We start from the raw sequence: 24,534 nt of genomic DNA, 5'->3' as shown, positions 1-24,534 counted from the left end.
TGAACTGTACGAGAGCATTCCAGTAGGCAGAGAAGTTTACAACACGTCCTGTAAAGCTCTCACTGGGGGCGGGGGGAGGCCAGGAGCGAGGCTCCTCTCTGCACAGCCTCACAGAGAGCAGGGTGTGCGCGCTGCGCCCATGTGGGGGGTGGGGGCAGGAAGAGGAGGGAGGAGAAGGGGTGGGGTGAGCCGAGGCCCCGACACCGGCCCAGGCTCCTCCCGCCTCCCCCCACCCCCACGTACTAAAGCGCCCTGCCCGCCGCGCTCTCTTCACTGGCCGCGCGTCCCAGCCGCCGAGTGTCTGCGTTGCGTCTCCGGCCAAGGTGAGTTCTGCTCGCCGACCCCGGGCTGTCTCCAGCCCCGGACCCGGTGCTCGGCGGGAACATCGGCTGCTCTGGCCCACCGGGCCGGGCCTCGCGGGGTGGTCGGGCGCCGGCGGTTCTGGGCGGGGGGCGGCTGAGGGGTATCCGCTGCTCCGCCCTCTGGGCTACATCCAGGCGAGGCGAGCAGCGCCCCTGTCCGGCCCGGCGCGACCCCTCCCTAGATCCTCGCGGACGGGAGGACGGGACACTTGTCCTTTCCTGCAGGACCTGGGCGATGGTGCCCCGCGATCTGCTTTCTTCTCCCTGTTTAATTTTCTTTACTCCCACTTTCCTACTTTTGGATTAGTCTCCCGAGTTATCCGAACCCCCATGTCTCTCCCGCGTCCTCGCCGGCATGTTGCTTTGTGGGCTCTGGCTGCAGGCTGACCTCCGCCCAGATGTTCCCAGCCTCCTAGCTGGACGGCCCGAGCAGGCATGGGGAGGGCTGGGCGGGTTGGCAGCTGGCGGATTCCCTTCCTAAGGGACACTCCTCAGTCCCTCGCCCACAGGCTTCAGGTTGGGCTTCCTGTTGTTTGTCTGCTAGAAAGGAAGGTTCTTACTGCCCAGGGAGGAAGATATATTTGTTTTCTTTATAAAGCAGTTTTGCTAGGGGGCAGTGGGGGAGAGGGCACTATGCGAAGTGATTTCCCTATTGAAAGGGTTCCCTTCTTGCTATCTTAATCAAACTAGTGGAACTATAAAGAGATAGGGGAAGAGGAGGCTTGGTGAAGGATCTTCCAAACTAGATTAATCTGGCCCAGTGCAATGAGGCAGAGAGAGACGTGCTGTTGGTACCTGGTCACAACTTGAGTTGGCTAAAGGAATGGCGCTCCCCAGCCCCAGCTGGTCTCCACCTAACTGAAACCGGGATGCTGCCATGCTGGGTGGGGGTGGTGAGGAAAGCGGAGCAGCTACGGACCAGCTACAAAGAGCCCTAGGCCAGACTCTGGAATACATTAAGCACACCCCCCTTCCCTCCCTTGGGGAGCTGGAAGCATTCTGCAGGGCGTGGTTAGCACAAAAAGGGCTCCCAGATTCTCCTAGTGGAGGCCTGTGACTCAGCTGTGAGACCATGTGGGTGTGGCCCTGATGGCTCCAGATTCTCTCTGCAGATGGTTCAGACAGAATGCTCCCTAAAGGAAAAGGGGAACTGTGCCATCTTAGAGGGCATTTTCCAGGAGGAAGTGAGTCACACCAGAGCTGGCCGGCAATCTGAAGGAGAGGTTTCTTGACTGAACTGTGGGTGAGGGCAGCAGTTAGACTGGCAGGGCCTTGGTGAGACCGCTGCTGGGTTATCAGCCAGTCTGCCTGCTGGCGGATTGCCTCAGCTTTACTTGGGAGGTTGCTTTTCCGTTAAGAGGTTTGCACTGCTGCAGATTTTTTTCCCCTGCAGCTTGTGTTTCAACCAAGCGGATTTTTATATCCTGCACTTCAGGTGAGGCCAGGCTCATGGAAACACCCTGTCAGTGATCTTTGCCTCCAACGTGTTTCAGCAAATTGCAAAAGATAGTGCCAGGGATTGGGGCAGGAATGAGTTCATATAACTCATTTGAAATTTCTTCATCAGCCCTGCCCCCACAGGTTCTTATCCAGTGTCTACTTAATCATCTCTTCTCAATAGTATATGCCTTCCTTGATAGCCAGAAGCTACTTTCTTCATCGTGGTCCTTGATCTACCATATGGAGTTTCTTATTTCAGTTCTTGATATTTTCTTGAGGGTCTGCTGGGCATAAAGCATTTTGATTTCTAGGTGATGCTCTTCCCTGGCTTTTCCTGCATACAATCAGATGGGCCTTTTCCTCCCATATCTGGACTCAGGCCAGCCCCACAAGCAGCTACCCAGTGATGTTAAGTCTTGGGCTGAGTAGAGCTGAGACTGGGTGCCTCCCTGCTTTCCACTGACAGTTCCAAAAATGTGACTTTTTTAGAGCACTACCCACTTGGTATGGCCTTGGACACAGTCCAGTCTATTAAAGTTGAGGGAACAATGGAATTCTTTCAGGGTTATAATGTATAAATTAGCACTCAGAGTGCTGGGAGAGCTGGACTGAAGTTTTAGGATCTTTCTTAAGCTTCTCATTTTCCTGGGACTCAACAATTTAGGAATCTCACATCAAAAGTAAAAAGAATGAATTTACTTATTTTTAACAATTTTCAGCACTTCCTAGCCCTTTCACGAAATAACTACCACCTGACCCACCCAATGGCTTTAATAGCAGTTCTCACAGTGGCTATTGTTTGCCAATTCCGGCTGATGCCTGACAACTCCAAGGAAAAATGGATATACTCCGTTGGGGTAGAGAAGTCTTTTGAGTTTTTTCTTCCTATTGGATTGCATCTGAAACTTTTCCTTTGCTGCCCACGTTTTTAGTGGGCAAATTTTATGTTTGCTGAAAGGTAGGAGAGACAACCTGGATCCAGATCCGTTGCCTCAACTCATTTTCTCTGAATTGTCTTTAGGGATCAAATTCACGAATGCCTTCTGGGTTCAGTTTTCCCGTCCAAAAAATGTTTTCTTCATCTTAAAATCGCTAAAGCAAAAGGAAGGAAACCTCAAACACATTTTAAATAACAGATGTTTGTTTTTACTGACACCCTGCCAATTATTTTCTGGGTGGGCTGTAAGAAAACTAGGGTATGGACAAGACACAGAAGAGCAAAGTAAATCAGACCTCTTGCTCTTTAGAAGTGTCCTTTTTGAAATTACGGCCCGGATCTGGGCGTGGGTCCAGAGCAAACATTTGGGACTGCTCAGGAGCAGACACTTTTCTAAGGAGGCCTCCTGCTTCCCTGCTACTCCCAGGAGGATCAAAATTTACATTATTGTCAATTTCATTCTTACCAATTCATTGAGCAGGCGCTATAAGGGCAGTGGCTAGCTACTGGGACCCTGCTCAAGGAGTCCCTAGTCTAGAGGGGAAAGAAGTAGAAACACAGTTAAGTAGAATTCAGGACATATTTTTAAATAGTATGCCATTAGCTGGTGAACTCCTCAAAGGCAAGCACCATGGAGTGTGTGTGTGTGTGTGTGCTCGTGAGCGAGTGTGCCTAATGCCATGATCAGGTCATGCAAAGTAGTTGCTTAGTGTAGGAGAACCAAAAATGGAAAATTGAATTCCCACCACTGTGACTAAATTTGTGGAGTCCAGAATTTTTTCAGTTGGGAAAACACACAGAGAAAGATTATAGACTTCCGAGCCTCCACTCTTAAGACCTGTTGCCCAGGCAAACATATATAGGGGATTTACAGACGTCAGAATAAAATGATTCAATGAAAGATGAGTGAACAATGAGGTAGTTACATTCTGGGGAGCTCACAGAGCTAGAGAAGCATGGAGTAGAAAGTGGGATGAACCAAAACACCAGAAAACAACAAGAGTGAGAAGAGAGAGAGAGAAGTCAGGTCAGGGTCTGACCAGACCTGTTTAGCAGGACACATATTTTTCCCTCTGCTTATGGAATGTGCTTTCCTCTGTACTCTACTGTTCCATTCAGAGGCCGCCCCTTTCCTGGCCCTTCCCAGCTCTCACATCCTCCCGCTGAGCTCTAAGCTACAAGGTTTTCGGCCCAGACCTCGGTAATCACACCTGCACCTCAGCTCCTGCCAAGGGGATTGTTTGATTCATTCATTTGCTCCTTTAGCAAACACTTATTTAGTGGTTCATGGCTAAAACAGGATAACTCACAGTTATTAATCTAGAGCTTCAGTCTAAGATAGAGAGACAGACAGGTAAATGATTAAATGGATTGAGTGTTTCAGGTGCAGGAGTAAGTCGTCTGGGGCACAGAGAGAACGCTGCTGCCTCTCAGCCCCACCCCCAGGGCCCTCCAAAGGGTATCCGACCTCTGCCCGGCTGTGGAGCCTGTTGGATGGCTGGGGAGATGGAAACGCCAGATTCAAGTCCCTGGACTGCTGCTTTAGCAACCAACAGTCAGCGCTACAGTTAGCGCTGCAGTCAGCCCGGCCCAGGCGGCCCCACCCAAGACGGGAGAGCCAGGCTGGGCAGGGCTGACTCAGTGGAGCAACCGCTGCACTTGGAGAAGAGCTACATGATTTAGCCACTAGCCAAGAGAACAGTTTTAATCACAACATTTTCCCCTTTTCCTTCGTCTTACTTTAAAACCAGTGCTCTGGCTCCTCCTTCAAAACAGAATAACTTGCTCGTAGCCCTGGTCAGTGACTTCTGGGGCCCTGGTTACTGATGAGATGGTGGACATCTCTGGTTTTCAACCATATTTTCACCTTCACGACCTTAGATCTCCTGGCTACCCCTGTTCTGCATTCTTATTGCAAAAGGTCTACCGGACAAATAGGGAGGCAGCTGGCTGCTGTATTCACAACCAATTTGCTGAATAAAATAGTGAGGGGGAGGAGGGGAGGAGGATCCAGTGGGGCAGGGATGTGGCTTCAGAGAGGAAAGCTCCATCACTTCATAATGAGCCGGACAAGGCTCATTGGGATTGGAGTGGCCTGAGACCTGAGCGCTCACTCAGGTCAGGCTGGCCTCACTCTCTTGAAGAAGATATTCAGAGGTGGCCAGGATTTCCTCAGCTTACAACTCGTATTTCTTAGATGTTCCTAAATTAGCCTATTTTCCTATTTTAGGGCTCCTTACCCCACTGCATTCCCTTTCTTTCTTCTCTGGCTTTGCACTGCACTTTCCTCTGCTTTGCCCTGTGAAGAAAGTGAACTAGTTGTCCCATAGCCAGTTCCAGTTTCTGGGATCTTTAGGAATTGGTCTTGGAGTGCTCTGCAGCTCTGAGCTTGGGCACAGGTATTTTTAAACCTCTGTGGCGGCTGACTCCTTTCCTGAGTTGTTTCAGAACTGGGATGGGATCCCACATCCTTCTTCCATAGGTGACTCGCTCAGTTCAGTTCTCTTCAGCTGCTGTTATGCCAGAACCAATCCAGGCAAGGCTGATTCCCGCTAAGCCCACTGCCATCTGAAACCATATGGGGGATGGGGGATGAGCCAGATCCCAGCTGTGTAGGAAGAGAGGGGAAAGGGTGTGGTTCCCCTGGAATTCATCTCATGGTGGATCTTGAAGCATTAATTTGCTGCTCTCTCCAAGAGAACTGTCTTCCAGATGAATCATACCAGGTTCTGGTTTATAGCATCTCTAGAGTAGCACATTCTTTGGCATGCTGGTTCCTGTACTTTTCTGGGGATTAAGGGGTATCATTTACTATTCTTAAGTGTGATTGCTCAATCCTCCTGTTCACCAACTCCACCTTCTCCTCTCTAAAAGATAGCATTTAGGGATCCACGTTGAACGCTCATCTGTCGGCAGCGGGAAGCAGACTGAAAGCATATCTCAGGTTCCTGTTGGCATTCTTCAGCAGGGGAAGGTGCCAGCCTCTCCTTCAACCTGTGCTCAAAACCTAGTCTTCTGATTTTTTTTTTTTTTTGGAGTAGTATATTACAGTCGTCATTCAAGTTCACCTGTTTCCTATCCAGTAGTGAATTTAGGTGATGTTAGCCAAAGCTACTCGGTTCTGGCCAAAGCATGCCTTCTAATTAAGCGAAAATCCATTGAGCTCCTATTAAGTAGCAGGCACTGGGTCTTGATGAGACAATATGCCCTCAGATGATTATACATGAATATAATGATCTGACATGTTTCCTTTCCTTTCTTTTAAACTCTTCATGATGAAAAGCTCTTGCTCTTTCACTGCATCCCAGACTGTGAGAGTAGCTCTTCTGTCTAGTGCTGCCAAAAATATATCAGGCCCCCAAATGCCTTAGGATATACTGTTACTGTTTCCTTTTCAAGGAACTAGATAATATGCTTTAGGTAGCTTTTATTTGGGTAAAGCAACTGCATTTTACTTACAAAGATGCAAATATCTTTGTTGCAATCAATAACAAATTCTGAACTTTAGTAAAGAATACATGCTCAGCAGACAAAATTCATTTGTAAGCAGATTTCTAAACCCTAGAATTAGACTGAACCAGGTTACCTAGTTAAGCTTGGAGGGTTGAAGTTTTTATGTTAACCAGGCTTGACTGTGTGAGTTGTTGGTATTCAGTCATGTAAGAGTCCCATTTACCAGCACCAAGAGAAATGATCAAACATCTGTTCTTTCAGTAGGTGCTTTGTCAGTTAAAAAGAGGGACACTGATCTTGCTTTTCCAAATGATGAGAGTTTTTATTCTCATTAGGTGATTTATGTAGAATTAGTGGGCAACTAGACAAACTCACTCAGAGCACCACTACCTGAGCTGCCTATTTCCAACAGCAGGAGGCCCAACACCTGGGGTGAACTGGTCCTTAGATCCATTGAATTTTAGAGCAGGAAAGGATTAAATGGATGATCTAATCATACTCCTTCCAATTATCCTCAAAAGACTGATAATATATGTGGCTTAAAAGTTAACGTGAACTCTGTTTCTTTACATCCTTTAACAGGTTTCAACAGATCTCTCCAAAATGCCGTCTCAAATGGAACATGCCATGGAAACCATGATGTTCACATTTCACAAATTTGCTGGGGATAAAGGTTACTTAACAAAGGAGGACCTAAGAGTACTCATGGAAAAGGAGTTCCCTGGATTTTTGGAAGTAAGTATTGAAAGGATCAGAAAGAACCAGACATAAACACCAATGCTTCTAGGCTCTTGTTCCTTTCCTTTCCTCTTTCCATCCCTTCCCTGTGAAGGTCACTATAAGAAATGTGTTTTCATTCATTTATTTATTAAACATTATTGAGTGCCTACTGTTTGTAAGATACTGTAGGGGAAACAGAAGGTAAAGAAGACACAGCCCTTGCCCTCAAGGAGCTTACAGTTTGGAGGTGAAATAAGACTACACACAAATAACCACAGTATGAGGTGTTTGGTAGAAAGATTCCATCTGGTGTCATCTTTGTCCATTGAGACAGAGTTGCAGGAAAGAAGGCCTTTCACCAGAGAGTCATCAACCAGGCTGCCTGGTTGTCCTCAGGTCTGTAAACCTGGTGTTGGAGATGCCACATCTTGGTCACATCCACTTTGAGCAACTTGAATCTCCCTTCTTAAATCCCTTCAGATAAAGGCTTTTAAAAATCTTTTCCAATTCTGATCTAAAGGAAGGATGTCAAGCATCTGCTGAATAAGAGCCAAGTGTCACTCCAGAAATAACTGCTTTTCACATTGAAAATGCTATGAGAACACAGGAGCACAGCTTGAGTTTATGCCTCACCTTTGGCAGACTGAGGGGTCTGTGAAGACTAGAAGAGGACTCTGCCGTCAGCTCAGATACATCACTCAGGACATTAGGCCACAAGGCACAGTTGTCCTTTTACATGTAGGCCCTCAAGAGATGGTCGTTGCATTTCACCAAAGGTGAAAACATTGCTTGACAAAATATTAGATTGAAATGCAAGCCCTTCTTTCCCTGCCACAACTGGAGTCACTTGAAAGGATTGTTACTGTGCTTGGTGTGGAATAATGTGTTAGCCTCTAAAGGGAGAAGGGAGATGATGGTAAAAGGCTGGGTCCTGCCTCTTGTCATCTTCCTGGCAAATAGCACATTAGTCAAGCTCCTGACTCCCGAGTCAGTGAACATGGGGTTTTGTAGTACACTATGATTTACTTGTCATCAACACCAGTTAAATAAACAGATATAAATAGCCTGACTAGTCTCTCAGAGCTGCAGTTACCACAATGCTGTCCCAGAATGAGTTAGAATATACTGTTACTCTGCTTTTGTGCAGTCCTATGATGTAGCCCCAGACCAGGAGTTAGATCTGACTCTGCCATAACTAACACTGGGCAGGTTGCTTCAGCTTTTGGGGCCTCAGTTCCCTCCTCTGTAAAATGAGAGGGCTGGACATGATTATCTCCAAGTCACTTTCACTTTCGGTGATCCTTCCAGACAAGCATAAAACGCAAGGACAAAATGTGCTCATTGTAAGCCTGCCCATCACATGAGCAAAGGCGTTCTCGGTATACTAAACACTCGTTAATTGTGTTGCATAATTTAGAAGCTGGGATGATGAATAGCACATGAAACACAGACCCTTCCTCCCTAAAGGCTTTGCGGCATGAGAAACATAAAGGGTATCTGTAGCACAGAGTACTGACCGTAGCAGTGTAATTTATTCCAGGCGTGGGGGTGTAATTCCAGGCACACCCACACTCGCTGCATTGACAGAGCATTTTGTTTCTAAAGTTGACCCCTTCTGTCATCCAAATTTTATCCTTCTGACCACAGCCAGGAAGCTGGGGGTGAGGCCAGAATTAACTGAAACCCACCAAAAGGGGAGGTAGCTGCATAGAGCAGGTTTTAGTTGATTGCCTAGGGTAGGAATTTGCAGTCCTCACGTAGAAAATGCTGCTGCCTTAAGGGATTTCTGAGTGCAATTTGTAAACATCTAGCACCCTTGAGACACTGAGTGTCAGTTCCCTCACTCATGTATACAATCAGTGGAATTCCTAAATACTTTACCTGAGCCCTTTCACACCTCTAGAGGGCCATATTTCCCTCCCTGGTTGATGGTATGGACCCTATAGGAGAAGCCACACATTCCCACTTCTAACCACCATCACTAGGAAAAGGAATGATCAAGCCAATCACCACGGAAGCAAGATGAAAGAAAAAGCAAAGGGGATCCTGCCCACCTGCCTCAGTTCCGCACATTCGTACCAGGCATTGAGAGTCATGGGGAGTTTATGCCTCCATCACACATACCGCTTTTGAAGCCCATCCAGTGTAAAACATCCAGCAAAGAGTAGAGGATGGCACAGAGTTACCAACTCATAAAGAATGGAAGCGATCTTAGAGACAGTCTTTGGTCCATCACGTGAACAATTTATAGTGATACACGAAGGCCCACTAAGCTGTATGACTTACTCAAGGTCACATGGCTAATATGACATGAAGCCACACTAGCTTGGCCTCAGCTGTGCCAAGAAATGAGGAGAAATGGGGGTCCTCTATCCATCCTCTCCAAACCTAACACACCCCGTGGCATCATTAGCACCTCTTTAAAATTCATAGGACAATGATCTGAAACTTACTCCCTAAATAATCTTATGAGATCTTTTCATAAAGAGTTTCCTTTTTAAAAGATTTGACCATGCTATCAGGAATAAAAGTTTCTTAAGAGAATGTAAGCTTAAACTACAAAATGGGGAATTTAGGTCATTCTTAGGTAGAATCTTGTGATTTTGAAAATTGTGGAAACAGTTGAACTGGAAGCAAAGCAAGTCAGAAGGCCATGCTGAGTTCGAAGTGGCAAGAGCAGTGGGCTGAGAATTAGGAGGCCTGAGTCTACCTTCTCTGGCATGGAATCTTAATAGGCCATTTCTAAGGTCCCTATAGTTATATGAAAGAATGCCATGGAAAGCTCTTTCCTACTTAAACTAAATGTGAATTTAGTGAAATGCTCCCTCAAGGTAGAAAAATACATTTAGATGACCTCCAAAGGTCACTTATGATCTAAAAGAAGAGTTTAAATAATTGGGAGATTATATATATATATATGGTTGTCAGCAGTACAACTCAAAGAAGCTCATCATTGAAACCATTGACTGATAATTCTTGCCTTGTTATTTTTTTCAGAATCAAAAAGACCCTCTGGCTGTGGACAAAATAATGAAGGACCTGGATCAGTGCCGAGATGGCAAAGTGGGCTTCCAGAGCTTCTTTTCGCTAATTGCTGGGCTCACCATTGCGTGCAATGACTATTTTGTAGTACACATGAAGCAGAAGGGAAAAAAGTAGGCAGCATTGAGCAATTCCTCTCACCCTGATAAGAATTCTGCCAAAGGGTCGCTTAAGGAATCTGCCCCGCAGCTCCCCCTGTGTAAGGATTTCCTGAGCAGATTGGGACCCTTAGAAAATGTACAAAGAGAATCCATTCCCATTCGACAGGCCCAGAAAGAAAAGTTAGTTAAAGCCAGATAAGCTTTTGATTTTTATATTGCTTGCATCCTCTTGCCCTCAATAAACAAATTCCTTTTTTAGTTCCTAATTCGAGACAGAATGTTTATTCCTTCTTCAGAAATACTTGTTCCCTGTTTCATTTCACGAAGAGCCCACATGCCCTTGGGCAGCCAGCACACGGCAGAACTCTTTCCACAGAACCAGCAAAATGGGACAGCACTCTCCATGCAGGCTTGGAGTCTGCCTTCTCTAACTGATCTGCCTTTGTAGCTATGTCTAGCTGAAAGACCAAAACGCCAAGGATTGCGAGATGGCACTTCAGGAATATATTCTAATTATAATTATTGAGCACAGTCTTGCCCAGTTAAATCAGTGCCTTTCTAACCAGCACTTAGGATGCCTGAGATGTCCGAGTCCATTTTTCATAGGAAAGTTTCAGCAAACTAGGGTAAAAATAAGTCTATAAGAGCACTAATCACAAAAAGGCGAGTCTAGTGTGGCGCCTCAGTAATAACATCACATTAACATTTATTGAGTTGTCATGAGATGTCATGATTGTAGCGGGATGTCAGGAAAGAGGCTAGCGTGACTTGTATAAAGGGGTAGTGCTTTCCTGTTGAAAATGAAGTGCCAGCACTGATTCTCCCAGCCCTCTCTGCCTGTTATAAGCATCAGCATATACGCATTACATGCTATATGTTTATTAATAACACAATACTCTATATTTTTATGGAGAGATGATATATGAATTGGCACATGAAATGGTTCCAATTAAATAGGTCGACGAAGATGGAAACATTTAGTTTTATGATTGGACACATCAACATAACTGGGAAAAAGTTCAATATAAAGTCATCTACCATCACAAGGAAAAGCACGCAGAAAGAATAGGATGGTCCAAAACTAGCTTTGGGGAAAAGAAATCTGTAATAAACTCAAGGTCAAAGATAAAATTCTGACCATTTTATTTTGTCTTGGCCAACAAATGAACAAGGTAAGGTAACTCCTAGCTTTGCAGCTATAGGATTATATCAGCAAGTTTACAAAGAGGGGTTTATTACAAGACATTAAATGGAGGAGAGGAGTTGGCTAGCTAATGAAACTGCCCCCCGAATGACTCCCAAATCCGTGCCATAGAACTGGGCCACCAAGGGAGCTGCTGGCTCAGGAAGCTGCCTGCTGAACTGGGAAGCCATGCTACAGCTGGCGGCTCCAGAACCACACAACCCATGGCACAGTCCACACTAGCAAATATGGGTACCCGTTGGCCTGCCTCTTTCCACACAGGACCCAGCTCCTACATCCAAGTCTTAAAGAAGTGCATCTAATTAGCAGAGCCTCAATCACATCAAAACCCCAACTACAAGGGAGTCTGGAAAATAAAGTTTTACATTTTCCAACCTCTGCACACTAGGAGTTGGCATGCTGATCCACCATATCTGCCACAGTGACGATTCTTAATTGTAAGAGAAGTCTTCCAACCTAAAGATTAAAGAAACTACAGCTCTAAGGAAAGGAGACTCTGACAGATAACCTCTTTGATAGCTACAGACAAAAGAGAAGCAAACTGGCCCATCACAGTAAGGCAAACCATCTCTCTCTCCATGATAATATGTATCAGTCCAGATTTACCCCTTTAATTTACATCTCCTGCCTCTTGGGGTAACTGTTTCTGTTTATGGGTATTATGAAATTGGTGTTCAGTTCACAAATGGACAGGTAAAATTGTAACACCAAGAGATATTATTAAGGGCTCAGATGTCCCCCTAATCCATAGCAAGCTTTCACAGTATAAGCCTCTTTACCTGAAAACAGAAAGAGAACTATCCCAGAAGAGAGGGCTCTGGGGCTAGGGGAGAGGAAGTATCAATTCATCTTCACAGTGTGTATGTAGATTCGAACAAATTCTAAAGCAATGTGTTATTCCCAGAAGATGACCCCAGATCTGGCATTCAGAAAGGTGGCTAATGCCAGGGAATCACTGGGTCACTGTATTTGTGTGTATGTGTGGTGTGTGTGTATGTGTGTTGGGGGTGGGAAAGGAAGGGGAGAATAACACACTTTCCTCACTTTAGCCCCGTTGCTTAAAGTATTTAGTAGGGAACTAGTACAAGGAAAATAAAAACAGTATGGTTTGAAATCCTACATGGCTCTCCATGCCAACAAAAAAAAAGGATCCCACAATCTGACGTGCTGAAACAGCTGTCTAGGCTTCAGGGGCCACAGCCTAATAGTTCCCAGAGGGCAAACCTACGATTATGCCAACAGCCATCAAGGGAAACCATCTGGAAAATTCCACTCATTCCGCTACATGGCTGAGTTGTAAAAGCAGATCCCACCCCACTCCACACCCAGTTATGAAAGAATGGGACAGCAGCGCAGAAAGTCAGTTTCAAACATGCTGCAGAGCTGACCCTGAAAAACACCTCATTTTCTCTCTTGGACTCATTCCCTTCTCCAAGTCTCCTGAACATGAGCCCATTACCTGTGATTTAATACTTTTCTACCCAACTCGTCTCAATGGAAGACCAAGGGCAAGTATATAAACCTCTCTCTCAATCTGACCAATTTGAAAGTGATTGTTCGACTACCATTTCTAGCTCTTAACCCCAGAGGGATAGTAGTGAATAGAAATTCTATAGTTGGCAAATAATGAGGGCTACTATGTGAATGACACCAAGCAAAGATCTGTGGTGGATATAAAGAAGCAGATGCCCACAGTGCCTGCTCAGGGAGATTACGATCTAGGTTGAAAGAAAATAGATAAAGCAGACAAAAAGTTAAACAACAATGCAACAGAGCACTGGCAAGGGTGAGCGGTGATGGACACCCCTGGTCACTGTCAATAGGAACGTAATTTATACAGCCTTTTAGGGAGACAAAAGTTGGCAATGTGTACCAGGATCCTTTAATGTGTTTTCTTTGGCCCAGTATTTCTATTCTTATGACTTTATCTTAACAAAATAATCAAAGATACTTACAAAAATGCCTATACAAAAATATTTGATGCAGCATTCTTTAGAATAGCTAAAATCTGAATATAACCTCAATGTCCAACAATAGGGTTATGATTAAATAAATTAAGTATTTAAGTACATGCGATACTATATAACTCATGAAAACCATGACTTTGAAGAATATTAAATAAGATGGGGAAAAGTCTATGTAAAGTAAAGCAGGTTGCAAAATTGGTACATAATGGGATTCTTTTCTTTTTAAAATATGTTTGCACAGACACACAGAAAAAGACTAAGGGAAATAAATCCAGCTGTGTTTTAGTTTCTAAGGTAGATGTTACTGGCTGGGGAAATTGTTGTGTCCTGGAAGAAGTTTATGGGCTTATTTTAATCTTCTTCTCTTTTTTTTTTTTGTTTTTTTGTGAGGAAGACCAGCCCTGTGCTAACATCTGCCAATCCTCCTCTTTTTTTGCTGAGGAAGACTGGCCCGGGGCTAACATCTGTGCCCATCTTCCTCCACTTTATATGGGACGCCGCCACAGCATGGCCTGACAAGCAGTGCATTGGTGCGCGCCCAGGATCCGAACCCGGGTCACCAGCAGCGGAGCACATGCACTTAACCGCTATACCACGGGACCGGCCTCTAATCTTCTCTATATGCTGCTGTGTTATCTAAATTTTCTACAATGATTCTACTTTTACAATCTAGAAAACTAAATAATGTTTTTTAAAAGATCATGTGCATTTATTGAGGATCTACCAGGAGTCAGGACCTGTATGAGATACTTCTCTAGCATTATCTTATTTAGCCTTCACAATAACCCTGTATTATAGTGTCCGTTTTACAGATGACACAACCAAGACTTAAGTAACTCCCTCAAAGTCCCACAGTAAGTGACAGTGTCAAGATCTGAACTCAGATATTGTGTTTCTTTCTATTCTGCAGCTGTCTCAAGGTGCTATTTGAGTAAGTATCAAACGTGTTATACTTTCAAAAGAGTGTGAGATCATTGTGGGCTGGGCAAGACTAGTCAGAGAAGATTTCAGGTAAGAGGTAGGATGTTGTCTGGTCTCTGAAGACTAGAATAAATTCAGATAACAGCTAATATTTACTGAGTTCTTACTACATTCCAAGTTCTGTTCTACTGCTTTACAGGTATTAACTCATTTACTCTTCCCAGTAACCTATGAGGTAGGCTTTATTACTGTTCCCACTTTACAGGTGATTTGAACAAGGTAGAGAGCTAACAAGCAGTGGAGGCAGGATTTGAACCCAGACTATCTCAGGTTTTACCCACTCTTCCCTGCTGCCTCCCCCGACATGGTAATGATGGCACAAAGGAATGTCGAGGACACAGAGTACCCAGGAGGCCACATGTAGTCCAGCAGGCTAGAGTGGACCGTGTTCACGTGAGAAAGTGCATGCAGGCGGAACAGGAAATGTAGGAGGTGATAAGTGAATGATAACTGGGAAAGAGTAAGGGATATGTGAAGTGTGATGGGTGAGGTCACTGAATTAAAAACTCTAAAAATCTAAGGTTTGGGTTATTTCTAATCCTTTGGAAGACAGAAATGACCCTCTTATCTAAAAGGAGGTAACCGGCAGAAAATATGTTCTTGTCAACGTTCTAACCACTTTCCTCCAGCGCTCACATTTCAATCACATTCCAGCTTATAAAGATAAAGCAGGGTGGGGACTCATATTTTTCTTTCTAAGAAGTGCTGAGAACAGAGGAGGAAGAAAAAAAATGACCTCTGACAAGTCACGCCAAAACTAAGAGAGGGAGAAAATCCAGATGATAGAGCCACAGGGTCTGAGTGAGAAAGACACCTCCATAGAACACTAATTCATCTCGTTTCCTACCAAGACTCCCATTTATTTGCAAAATGGTATGTTCACTCTGACTGTAGGTACCGTATATTTTTTTAAATGCATGAAAATGGACAAAGTCTGGAGGGGATTATGTGTAAGTGAAAACGGTCATGTTATTAAAGTTTTCTGTAATATCATTACATCATCCTTTCAATAAGATTGACCAAAGGGGGGAAAAGTTTTCAATTAGCTCTCTGGACACAGAACTTGTGCTGCTCAGTGTAAAAATCATATTCATCACGTTATCCAAAACAGCTAATCAATGAGCAGCCCCTGCATAGTGGGTTCTTCCCGCAAAGGCTCAACCCGTTCCCTTCAACCTCTTCTGGGCACATCCATCAAGGTTCTGATGAGCTTTAATAGCACTTAGCCTCAAGCCTGTTTTTCTAGAAGGAGGAGGGAAATGATTCAGCTTTGGTCCCCGCGGGAGAACTCTGCTCTGTCCTACCCCATTCTGGATGAGTCAGCGCACAGAGCTAGATTTCTTAGCCTTCTTACAAATTTTACAAATATTGAAATTTCCTTTCAACTATGTGATTTAAAGCACTGCAGGAAGTAGCAAATGACACAGAAAATGTGGTCACTGGCCTGCACAGAGTTTACAGTCTGGTGGAACAAGAGCTATGCATATGAAAGCAACAATACATGACAGAGTGTGAGGTCAAGAAATAGCATGGGTGGTGAGTGGTAAATGCTGGTGCTTGTCCTGAGGGTTAGGGGTTTCATAGAGGAAGGATTATAGCAGGAAAGGTTGAAAGGAAGATCACTTTGGGCGGGAGTTGGTGGGGCTGGGGAGGACAGAGATGAAACATAGAAAACCTGGAGAAGGCAAGAACAAGCAGAGCAGTGTGTGGAGGAGCAGGGAGAAGCCTGGCCTGGCTGCAAGGTGGGGAGGGGTATGGACTTCATCACAGCTAATGGGGTGGTAGGTTTGAGCAAGGTGTCTGAGCAAGGGAGTGACATTTCAGGACAATTAACCTGAACAAATGACAGACATGGTGGAGATTAGAGAGAGCGTACCAATTAAGAGTCTACTTCTCACTGGGTGGTCATGAAAAAAACAGGAAGATCTCAATGGGCTGATTTGTGATGATCTCCAAGACGCAATATGAGAGTGAAAAATAAAGTACAGAATGGTGTGCATCTGTCTGTCTGTAAGTGTGTCTATTAAACTACTATTTGGGAGGGAAATGATAGTGGAGAAATATATATGCATAATTACTTCAATGTGCAAAACATCTCCAGAAGAATATACAAGAAACTGATGAAACTGGATGCTTCCCAGAAGGAACAGGATGCCTGGGGGAACAGGAAGTGGGAAGGAGAATATTTGTGTGTCCTCTTGTATCTTTCAAATTTGAATCCACGTAAAGATACAAAAAATAATTAAATTAGACTTTAAAAATAATTCATTGCTTATTTAATATTTTTAAGAACATTCCTGTCTTTAGTAAACATGTATTGGTTTAATAATTACATCTTAACATTATTTTTTTAAAGGCTTAAGTGTATACTGTAATAATCCCCGTAAGAGAAGTTAGGGTTTGGAATGAGGTGAACGCAAAATATCTCATCTCCAGAGCCCCCAAAGCTGGTACCTCTCACACTGTGGCTAGGGGTGTTTGGGTGAGGGGCAAAAGAGACTAATTTCCAAAACCATTTGTTCTCAGATAAAAAGAGTTTACTCGTGTTATAGCATAAGTAGGGAGCACTTTTCTGGAGCTCCCACTTTACTTCATGGTGTCATTTAAAAGTTTTATATTAAAACAAACAGATAGATCTTCAGTATAAAACACAGGACTTCAAAGAATATTTCCTCCTACAGGTGTTCCTTTTGGCTGCACCTTTTGGATACCGCCCCCAACACGAGCGCGCGCACACACGCACACACAGGCAGGTGTTCACTTTCCTCTGCTAAGAGCAGCACTTTGGAGGACTCAGTTGAGAAGCCTGTGTTTGGCAGTTAGGCTCACCCCATGCCATGCAAATAGCCCCACGCGTGCTGGCAAGCTTCAGGCATCCTCACACCTCTTCTGCCCTTAGATCCCCACTATTTTCCCCGACCCTCTGGGCTCCTCACTCTCAGAGCATGTCCCATCCTCCCAGCATCTGACTTCTTTGATCATGCTCTTATTTGTGGCCCTACTTCACCTTTAGGACCTGAAGCACACCCTCAGTTTACATGCTAACAATCCTGACTTCTCTCCTTAACATAGAGTCTCCCTAATCTATGTTTTCTTAGACCACCCTGAGAAATCTAGAACCTTCTACACTACTGTAGTCTCCTGGGGAGTAGCACTCCCACCAGGCATTCTCAGGTCACAGATAGAGGTGCCAAGACACAAAAAAAAAATTTTTAAAAGGTAACAGGACTCAGTGACTGATTAAAAATGGATGGAAAATAGAAGTATTAGATGTACCTTCAAAATCTATGCGGCTGGGGGCTGGAGTGGCAGATCTCTAAGAGAAGCCCAACTGTAATGACTTATTATGTAGTACAAAGATTTGTCTAAACCAAATCCTGACTCTGACCTGCCATTAGCCCATTGACTATGCATTCCCTGCTGGGGTCTGTTGCCAACACTGTGGGTCAAGTATGTGACCATGGCTCCTCCTATGGCCTCCACTTACACTTCCTGGACCAGGCTTTGGCTTCTTATTCCTGCTCCTCTGGCCTCCAACTCCTGGTCTGGTCCTGATTCTGCCTTCTCAGCACTGACCACTCATCACAGTGGGATAGGAAGAGGGAGAAGTCAAAGGAGATGCTTGAGTGGACCGAAGATTGAGCGGTCCATTGACAACATCAAGAAAGTCTGGAGGAGGGGCTTGCCGAGCACAGTGATGAGGACACTTGGGAGATACTTGGTACAGTAGTTGAGTGTTGGGGCTCTGGAGTCAAGCAGACCTGTGATCAAATTCTGCCTGTTATTGTCAACTTTACAACATATTGATAAGAATGGGTAACATCTATTGCCTATTTTCTATTGGCCAGGCATTCTGCTGAGCTCTTAACATGCTTTATCTCATTTAATCCTCACAGTGACTCTTTGAGTTGAGTATTCTTATTGTCCCCACATTACAGATGAAGAAACTAAGCTGTAGAGAAGTTAAGTAATTGTCCAAGGTCATACAACTTTTTAAATGGTAGAGCTGTGATTCATACCAAGTCTGACTCTAAAATCTATGCCTTTAGTCAAATAACTAAATTGAATAGACAGAGAAGTCAGAAAACCAGATTTGAGAATCAAGTCTAGTCATTCTCCTCATCAAAGAACAACAGTCCCTGCCTGAGAGGCAGTAGCATAATCGTTTAAGTGCCCAGACTTAGGAGCCAGACTGTCTGGGTTCAAATTCTGGCTTTGCTACTCACAGGCTGTGTGACTTTAAGCAAGTTATCAGCTTCTCTGTGCCTCAGTTTTCTCCTGTGTAAAATGGAGACAATAGTAGAACCTACCTCAAAGAGTTGTTCTAGGATTAAATTATTGTATCTATAGCACCTAGAACAATGCTTGGTATATAGTTGGCACATGTAAATTTTGACTATTATTAGTTCTGCAACTCTTTCTCAATTTAAGTTTAGGAAGTTCAAAGGAGAAAGAAAAAATCCTGGTAGACAGGTTACATGCCAGAGAATATTACAAAGCCTCAAAATTTATCTTCCAATCAGCAGGTCCCTTCCTACCCTCAAGCTACATGAGGCAACACTTTGTTGAAAGAGCAAGAGTTTCAGAGTCAGAAAGACTTGGATTCAATTCTTACTTCACCACCTACTCTGTGGCCTTGGGCAAGTTACTTGACCTCTTTCAGCCTCAGTCTTCTCATTTGTAACACTGACCCAATTATACTCATGTGGCAGAATTGCTGGGAGGAATAAAGGAGATAATTATACAAGATATGCGTGTTGGTGCTTCCCAGCCACACACAGAGACAGAAGCAAGGTTGTTTACTCTAGTAAAGTCTTGCTCGGAAAGAAAAGTCAGACCTTTGGTACAGAGTTGATCAAACATTAATTAAGGGCAGCCTCTTTTACTAGATCTCTACCAAATGGCACTGCATGTTTGTTCCAGTAAAAGCTCTCTGCATTCTGGCTTATCAAGTCATAAAATAAGGATATAACTAAAGTTCAGTCATTTTTAGGGCACTTCCTATGGGGAACTTAAACTTTTAAAATATTGCAGGCAAACGAGCATTACAGTTAGGATTCAAAGCAACCTTGGGGTCAGAAGACCTAGGCTCTCCTTTGTGACTTTGAGCAAGTTATCTAACTTTTCCGGGCCTCCATTACATCACTTGAAAGTTGAGGAAAACAATATCTGGCTCCAGAGAGTTTTGTAAGGATTAAATCACATAATATATAACCTACACTCATTCTTTTCTGCTTTTCTCCTATTAAAATGGACTAAACATCCTTCTTCCCCTCTAAGGTAATCCCTCCTCCTGTGCTCTGGCTCTCGTCTCCTCCCTGCCTTCTCAGAGATTTCACTCCACAATCATCTACTCTCTTATGTATCTTCTTTCCTTCACTCCCTCTACCAGCTCATTCCACTTACTCCCATCAACATTTATATATGCCTCAGGCTCTCCTATTAAAAGAAAAAAACTCCCTCAAATCCATATTCCACAAATTTTTTAAGAAAATCAAGCTGCTATCTCCATTTCCTCACCTCCTCCTTCTCAATTCTTTCTGATCTGTATGATGCCCATATCACTCCACTGAAAATGCTTTCACCCAAACTACCAAAAACTCCCTCCAACAGACAATTTTTAGCCCTTAATTTATTTGACCTTTCAGCAAGATTCATTCCTGTTAGCCATTCTCTCTTTCAAAACATTTTCCCCTTGGGTTCCATAATGCCTCATTCTTCTAATTTTCCCCCTGCCTCTCAGGTTTATTCTTATTCTCCCTTGTTAGCATCTCTTCTTCTTCCTTAAATGTTGATCTTTCTAAGAATATTGCCTGGGCCATCTTCTCTTTCCACATTAACTATCCCTGGATAATCTCATTTACCACACCTTCTTCCCCATTCAATTACCATCAATATAGTAACAACCCCAGTTGGATGTTCTACAGGTCTCTCAAACTCAACAAAAAAATTACAACATGGGTTTCCAGCCCAGCATGTAAGCTTTCAAGTCACCACTTCATCCTAACAACAAGTAAAAAGCTGAACAAACTGAAAAATCAACAACTTTACTTAGATCCATCAGAGAAGTGAGGTCATAGGCAAACCACTGTCCCCCAAAATGGAGATCAACAGGAGAATACAAAGAATCACAGCCCACTGGAGGAGAAACCTCCAGAGTGTCAGGGTAGGGAAACCTGAACTGTAATTGACAAATTACCAGAGGCTCAATGTGGGCAGGTCTGAGAGATAAAATCTCTAGGGAGACCCAGTCATTGGGAGGCCCCCAAAATTCTGAAAGTTTTACCTCCTGGAGCTCCAACAGGTTCTCACAGTGAATATTGGAGAAAAATCCCAAGTGCTTCCAACAGGGGGAGGAGAAAGGGAACCGTTTTGAAATACTCCAGAGCATTCTGTTGTCCTTAATAAGGTCTTCCCTCAGGAGAAACTGTTAAACAAGAGCCTAACTTGCTGGCGATTTATCAGAGCCTAACTGACCTGGGGGAAGGGAAATACCCAATTCCAGCTGGCTCTAGGCATCCTGTCCTACCTAAAGGGAGAGAGGGGACTGAGAATCATATGTGAAGTTCACAGTCTAGAGACACAGGCTCACTAAAAGACTGAGACTAATCATAGGACTATAGAACATTTTCTCTCTCCCCACACCTTACCACCACATTACTAAAGGCCTATTTACAGCAGTTCCTTTTACCCAGTACATCATGTCTGGCTATTAAGAAAAACTACAAGACATACTAAAAGGCCAAAAACATAGTTTAAAGAGACAGAGCAGGCACCAAACCAGACTCAGCTATGACAGGGATGTTGGAATTACCAGACTAGGAATTTAAAACAACGATGATTAACATGCTAAGGGCTCTAATGGATAAAATAGACAGCATGCAAGAACAGATAAGCAATGTAAGCAGAGAGATGGAAATTCTAAGAAAGAACCAAAAAGAAAGATATCCAAAAAACTGTAACAGAAATGAAGAATGCCTTTGATGGGCTTTTTAGTAGACTAGACACAGCTGAAGAAAGAATCTCTGAGCTTGAGAATATCTCAATAGAAATCTCTAAAACCAAAAAGAAAAGAGAAAAAAGACTGGAAAAAAAAAAAGAGAACAGAATATCCAAGAACTGTAGGACAACTAAAAAAGGTATACCATATGTGTAATGGCAATACCAGAAGGAGAAGAAAGAAAGAAACAGAAGAAATATTTTAAATAATAATGATTAAGAATTTCCCCCCAATTAATGTTAGACACCAAATTACAGATCCAGGAAGCTCAGAGAACACCAAACAGGATAAATGCCCAAAAAACTACACCTAGCATATCATTTTCAAACTATAGAAAAATCAAAGATAAAGAAAAAATCTTGAAAGAAGCCAAAGGGGAAAAACGCCTTACCTATAGAGAAGCAAAGATAAGAATTACATCCAGCTTATCCTCAGAAACCACACAAGCAAAAAGAGAGTGGAGTGAAATATTTAAAGTGTTCAGAGAAAAAGCCACCATCTTAGAATTCTGTATCCTGTGAAATTACCCTTCAAAGTGAAGAAGAAATAAAGATTTTCTCAGACAAACAGAAATCGAGGGAATTTGTTGCCAGTAGACCTGTCTTGCAAGAAATGTTAAAAGGAGTTCTTTAGAGAGGAGGAAAATTATATAGGTCAGAAACTTGGATCTACGTAAAGAAAAGAAGAGCATCAGAAAAGGAATAAATGAAGGTAAAATTAAAACTTTTATTTTTCTTATTCTTAATTGATCTAACAGATAATATGTTGTTCAAAATAACAATTTTACCAGCAGGAAGAAAATCAGTAAGGACATAGTTGAACTCAACAGCACCATCAATCAACTGGATATAATTGACATTTATAGATTACTTCATCCAACAACAGCAGATTACACATTCTTCTCAAGCTCACATGGAACATTCACCATACTTTGATAGACCACATTTTGGGCCAAAAAACACACCTTACCAAATTAAAAAGAATAGAAATCATATGTCTTCTCTCAGACCACAATGGAATTCAACTAGAAATCAATAACAGAATGATATCTGGAAAATCCCAAAATATTTGGAGATTAAATAACACACTCCTAAATAACACGTGTTAAAGAAGAAATCTGAAGCGAAATTTTTAAATATTTTCAACTAAATGAAAATAAAAACACAACTTACCAAAATTTGTGGGATGTAGTGAAAGCAGTGCTTAGAGGGGAATTTATAGCATTAAATGCATATATTAGAAAAGAAGATAGATCAGACTGAAGAGTCCTGGAAAAGAAACAAAAAGAAGAAAGATCTAAAATCAATCATCTAAGCTTCCACTTTAGGAAATTAGAAAAAGAAAAACAAATTAAATATAAAGTAAGCAGAAGAAAAGAAGTAATAAGAATTAGAGCAGAAATCAATGAAATTGAAAACAGCAAATAAATAGAGAAAGTCAATGAAACCAAAAACCGGTTCTTTTAAAATACTAATAAAATAAAAAGAGAGAATACAAATTACTAATATCAGAAGTGAAAGAGGGGACATCACTGCAGATCCCATGGACATTAATGGATAATAAAGGAATACTATAAAGAACTCTATGCCCACAAATTTGATAAACTAGATGAAATGGACCAATTCCTTGGAAGACACAATCTACCAAACTCACACAAGAAGAGACAGACAATCTGAACAGGCCTATATCTGTTAAAAAAATTGAATCAATAACTAATACGCATTCAAAACAGAGAGCAGTAGGCCCACTGGTGAATCCTACCAAAGATTTAAGGAGAAAATTATACCAATTCTATACAATCTCTTTGAGAAGATAGAAGCAGAAGGAATACTTCTTAACTCATTCTATGAGGCCACTATTACCCTAATACCAAAACAAGACAAAGGCATTACAAGAAAAATGAAAACTACAGACCAGTATCTCTCATGAACATAGATGTAAAAATCCTCAACAAAATATTAGCAAATTAAAACCAACAATGTATAAAAAGAAAATATACACCATAACCAATTGAGATTTGTCACAGATATGCAAGGCTGATTCAACATTCAAAAATCAATTAGTCATTCATCAAATCAACAAGCTAAAGAATAAAAAATCACATGATTATATCAACTAGAAGCAGAAGCATTTGACAAAATCCAACACTCATTCATGATAAAAACTCTCAGCAAACTAGGAATAGAGGGAGACTTCCTCAACATGATAAAGAATATCTACAAAAAACCTACAGCTAACATCATACTTAACGGTGAGAAAATAGAAGCTTTCCCACTGAGATTAGGAAAAAGGCAAGGACGTCCCCTCTCATCACTGCTTTTCAACATCATACCAGAAGTCCTACCTAATGCAATAAGACAAGATAAGGAAATAAAAGGTATATAGATTGGTAAGGAAGAAATAAAACTGTCTTTGTTCTCAGATGATATGATCATCTTTGTAGAAAATCCAAAAAAATTGACAAAAAATCTTAGAGAACTAGTAAGTGATTATAGCAAGGCTGCAGGATACACGGTTGATATACAAAAGTCAATTGCTTTCCTACATACCAGCAATGAACAAGTGGAATTTGAAATTAAAGAAACAATACTATTTACAATAGCACCCCCAAAAAGGAAATATTTCAGTATAAATCTGACAAAATATGCATTAGATCTATATGAAGAAAATTACAAAATCCTGATAAAAGAAAATCAAAGAACTAAATAAAAGGAGAGATATTCCATGTTCATGGATAGGAAGAGTCAATATCATCAAGATGTTGGTTCTTCCCAACTTGATCTATAGATTCATCGCAATCCCAACCAAAATTCCAGCAAGTTGTTTTATGGATATCAACAAAATGATTCTAAAGTTTATATGAAAAGGCAAAAGAGCCAGAATAGCCAACACAGTAGTGAAGGAGAAGAACGAAGTTGGAGGACTGACACTACCCAACTTCAAGACTTATTAAAAAGCTACAGTAATTAAGACAGTGTGGTATTGGCAAAAGAACAGACAAATAGATCAATGGAACAGAAGAGAGTGTCCAGAAATAGATTCACATAAATATAGTCAACTGATCTTTGATAAAGGAGCAAAGGTAATACAGTAGAGCAAAGATAGTCTTTTCAACACATGGTGCTGAAACAACTGGACATCTACATGCAAAAAAATGAATCTAAGACCTTACACCCTTCACAACCCTTCACAGACCTTACACCCTTCACAAAAATCAACTCAAAATGGACCATAGACCTAAATGTAAAATGCAAAACTATAAAACTCCTAGAAGATAGCATAGGAGGAAATCTAGATGACCTTAAGTTTAGCAGCGACTTTTTAGAT

The 24,534-nt window shown here is 42.4% G+C and overlaps 1 protein-coding gene across 1 annotated transcript; it reads left to right on the top strand.

Moving 5' to 3' along the window:
• Positions 1-224: 224 nt before the first annotated feature.
• On the top strand, positions 225-10,321 carry S100A10 (S100 calcium binding protein A10). The gene is made up of 3 exons (XM_058539182.1): positions 225-323; positions 6,775-6,927; positions 9,910-10,321. The coding sequence occupies exons 2-3, from the start codon at positions 6,796-6,798 to the stop codon at positions 10,069-10,071; spliced, it is 294 nt and encodes a 97-aa protein (XP_058395165.1). The 5' UTR covers positions 225-323; positions 6,775-6,795; the 3' UTR covers positions 10,072-10,321.
• The last annotated feature ends 14,213 nt before the right edge of the window (positions 10,322-24,534 follow it).

The sequence above is a fragment of the Diceros bicornis genome, chromosome 4, assembly GCF_020826845.1.
Source record: "Diceros bicornis minor isolate mBicDic1 chromosome 4, mDicBic1.mat.cur, whole genome shotgun sequence".
Taxonomy (NCBI): Eukaryota; Metazoa; Chordata; class Mammalia; order Perissodactyla; family Rhinocerotidae; genus Diceros; species Diceros bicornis.
Note: the sequence above shows the minus strand (reverse complement) of the source record. Positions and strands in the feature narration are given on the sequence as shown.